General features: G+C 29.9%; 4 protein-coding genes across 4 annotated transcripts; 3 read left to right on the top strand and 1 right to left on the bottom strand.

Moving 5' to 3' along the window:
* Nucleotides 1-199: 199 nt before the first annotated feature.
* ENU1_013080 (HECT domain and RCC1 family domain containing protein, putative) lies at nt 200-937 on the top strand (the record flags this gene model as incomplete). The annotated part of the gene is made up of 1 exon (XM_008856731.1): nt 200-937. The coding sequence occupies one exon, from the start codon at nt 200-202 to the stop codon at nt 935-937; it is 738 nt and encodes a 245-aa protein (XP_008854953.1).
* Nucleotides 938-1,036: 99 nt separating this feature from the next.
* On the bottom strand, nt 1,037-1,474 carry ENU1_013070 (hypothetical protein; the record flags this gene model as incomplete). Its single annotated transcript, XM_008856730.1, has 1 exon — nt 1,037-1,474. The coding sequence occupies one exon, from the start codon at nt 1,472-1,474 to the stop codon at nt 1,037-1,039; it is 438 nt and encodes a 145-aa protein (XP_008854952.1).
* Nucleotides 1,475-2,139: 665 nt separating this feature from the next.
* Nucleotides 2,140-2,676, top strand: ENU1_013060 (hypothetical protein; the record flags this gene model as incomplete). The annotated part of the gene is made up of 1 exon (XM_008856729.1): nt 2,140-2,676. The coding sequence occupies one exon, from the start codon at nt 2,140-2,142 to the stop codon at nt 2,674-2,676; it is 537 nt and encodes a 178-aa protein (XP_008854951.1).
* Nucleotides 2,677-2,764: 88 nt separating this feature from the next.
* On the top strand, nt 2,765-3,454 carry ENU1_013050 (pyridoxal phosphate enzyme, YggS family protein; the record flags this gene model as incomplete). The annotated part of the gene is made up of 1 exon (XM_008856728.1): nt 2,765-3,454. One exon carries the CDS (start codon nt 2,765-2,767, stop codon nt 3,452-3,454), a length of 690 nt encoding a protein of 229 aa, XP_008854950.1.
* Nucleotides 3,455-3,549: the final 95 nt, after the last annotated feature.

Below are 3,549 nucleotides of genomic sequence, written 5' to 3'. Positions count from 1 at the left end.
CCCCCAATAACACACACCACACATTTTTACTTCAGTTAATGAACGTTGTAGAAGAAACGATAGTAATATAGCTGTGGGTGTTATTGCCTTAAGATTATACCATTACAGCCTCAAAAAATAATTTTGAGATAAAAATGAGTTATAAAATAAAAAATGAGATTGGAGAAATGATAATTTCATAAAGAGAACTAAGAAAGTTATGTCATTAACTCAAGAGCAAAAAGACGCCTTTAAAGCAATTTTTATTGAAACAGTCACAAATTTTGCTCAAAAAGTAGGTCAACCAACAGAAAAAGTATTTCTTCAAATCCTTCCACTTACTGTTGTTGCAGGAACTGAATATCTAAAGTCATATGAAGAAGACTTAAAAACAAAACTTGAAGACAGCAAAGCTAAATCTCAAAAAATAATTGGTGCGTTGTCTACAGTTAAGGAGCCTGAAAAAATAGAAAAGTCAGGAGATAAACATCTTCCTCTTGGAGAATTACTTGGAAAAAGAGTTCAAAGAGGAGAAGACTGGAAATGGGATGATCAAGATGGTGGAATTGGATCATTTGGAAAAGTAGTTGGAGTAAAAGGCAATGGATGGGTAAAAGTACAATGGGAATCAAGTAGAAATGAGAACAGATACAGATGGGGAGTTGATAAAGCTTACGATGTTAAGGTTGTTGAAGTAGTAGATGATTTAGGAGATATCCCACCATTAGAAGAACAAATTAAAAAACCTACTAGTTGGGTTATTGGTAAAAGTGTTATTAGAGGAAGAGATTGGAAATGGAAAGACCAAGATGGAGGACAAGGACAAATTGGAGAAGTTATTGATGTTTGTGATGAAGGATGGGTTGAAGTTAAATGGAAGAATGGCACAGTTTGTCAATACAGATGGGGAGGAGAGAATGCATATGATTTACAAGTAGTTCCTAAACCAAAAGAATAAGAAGAATACTTTTTACATTAAGTTGTTTTATAGTTTTAAGTAATTATTGTTGAAGAATAAAAATGAAGTAAAATTAAAATGATTTTTTAATGAAGAAGACTATTTAACTAATACTGGACCAAACTCTGAACAACTGAATAGAGTGCCATTGTTTGACTTAAATTGAAATTGACCTTTCCATTTAGTTCCAATTGGGGTTATAGGTGGAACTTCAAATCGAATTTTAAATGAAGTAATTCCATCATTTAATGGACAATATAACTCTAGTTTACATAAATCCTTTGAAAGTTGTGGAACAGATATCCATGATGAACCAACTTTCATCCATAAATCAGTATAAAGATTTAAAGAATCAACTTTTTTATTAAATTTTCCAGTAAAAGTGATGACTGATGCTAAACCACTCACTGGGGGCCATGGTAAACCTTCTATAGTAGAAATAGTAAATGTTTTAATTTCACTGCAGACATTAAAAGGGATTAATGTAGCTAAAGAGAATGAAATAAGTAATAAAAATAATGGGTTAACCAATGGCATGTGAATCACTATTTGTTCAACTGTCAACAATCCACATAAGTTTTTAATTCTTTTGAAAAGAGAAAAGTATTTTTATTTTTTTGGTAATAAAATAATATCAAAAATAAAATAAATGATAATAAAAATATAAGCTTGACAATTTATTTTTTGTTTCATTGTCACGTGGCATTGTTTTATATATTTTGAACAATCTTTATTATTAATAATATTGTTATAAATAATATTTAACTTCAAAGATTATTTTTTATTAAAGAAATATGTTTTTTACTATTTCTTTTTTGAATAACACAAAAATTTATTGTTTTTTTTTTGAAAAAATAAAAAATAATCACAAAAGACTTTGAAATAATCCAGAAAATAATTATGGAATTAAGTTATATATTAACAATTATAGAAGCTGGAGTTTGTGTTGTTGTCTTCCTAATATTAATGCTTTTTATGATAAGAAAGTGTTTTCGTGTTTCTCACCAAAAAAAGAAGAAACCTTCTAAAACGTCATTCAATCGTTTGTACTTTATTCTCTTCTCATTACTCAAACAATTGAATCAAACTCATTACATTTAGCATATGTTTATAAAACAACTACAAAATTCACTACATATCCACCAATTCCTCCACCAATTATAATTCCTGCAAAACCAAAATTATACAATCCATTAGAATCTATGGTCAATATTGAAATTGTATTACCAAAGTCAAAATCCCCTGCTCTACAACCAGTTGTTCCAAAACAAAAGCCACAACCAACTGTTGACTTAAATCATTCTCAAAAACAAAAACCACAACCAACTGTTGACGTAAATCATTCTCCAAAACAACTTCTTTCTGTTGACAAAATGAATTTACCTGAATTACCTCAAAGCAATGTTAAAATAGAAAATGTTAATGATGTATTAAGAAGAAGTCTTGCTGCACAAGGAATTGCAAATATTACTCCATTGCTCACTCCTATTGATAATTCTCCAAGACTTAATCCACCTTCAAATGCATTAGTTGGAATTGGTACAAGTCCATTATTGACACCAAGAGTTATGGTTCAGAACTCAAATGCAATAAAAAATCCACCTCAAAGTGCAATGATTGGAAGAAAAGTTCAAGTTGTGATGAATAAACAAAACGAGTCTTTAAGAAATAAGAATAAAGAGTCAAAATCACCTTCATCAAGTTTAAGTGATTCAATTGAAGAGGAGAAAGAACATTAAACTAGAAAGTTGAATATACTCCACGTCTCTTCCACGTTCATCAAAGTAAAATATAAAATAGTTCGAAGAACTAAAAGGATTATTTATTATGTCTGAAGAATCATATCCATCAGTCATTGGTAAAATAAATCATTTGGCTTCTCAAAGAGAAAAACCAGTTTGTTTGATTGCTGTAAGTAAAACAAAACCAAAGGAAGCTATACAACATTTATATAATATATATAACCACCGTGTTTTTGGTGAGAATTATGTTCAAGAACTTCATGAAAAAGCAACAGAATTAGAAGAAGTATGTCCAGATATTGAATGGCATTTTATTGGTAGATTACAATCAAACAAATTGAAGCTTCTTGTTTCTACACCTCATCTTAAGTGTGTTCAGACAGTTCATTCAATAGAAATTGTAGAGAAATTAAATAAAGCATGTATCAATGCAAATAAAACTATTGATGTTATGGTCCAAATAAATAGTAGTGGTGAAGAGCAAAAAGGTGGTGTTTCTGTTGAGGAAGCAATAAGCGTTGTTAAAGAAGTGATGAAATGTTCAAATCTTCATTTCATTGGTATTATGACAATTGGAATGGTTGGTGATTCTAAAAAGAATTTCACAACTATGAAACAATTAGCTGATACCATCTGTTCCCAAGAGCATTTAGAATCAATTGAAATTTCAATGGGAATGTCATCTGATTATGAACAGGCTATTGAGCTAGGAGCTACAATGGTTCGAGTAGGAACTGCTTTATTTGGTGCACGTGATTATTCGAAGCATCAATAAATGTCTAAAGTCTTATAAAACCAAACTATACGTAAGAAAGATTTAAAAAGACAAGAAGAGAAGTTACGTGAAATTGAGATGTTCTTATTTTTTTT

Source organism: Entamoeba nuttalli, assembly GCF_000257125.1.
Source record: "Entamoeba nuttalli P19 unplaced genomic scaffold asmbl_2184, whole genome shotgun sequence".
Classification (NCBI taxonomy): domain Eukaryota; phylum Evosea; order Mastigamoebida; family Endamoebidae; genus Entamoeba; species Entamoeba nuttalli.
The sequence above is the reverse complement of the archived record's forward strand: the minus strand, read 5'-3'. Positions and strand labels throughout refer to the sequence as shown.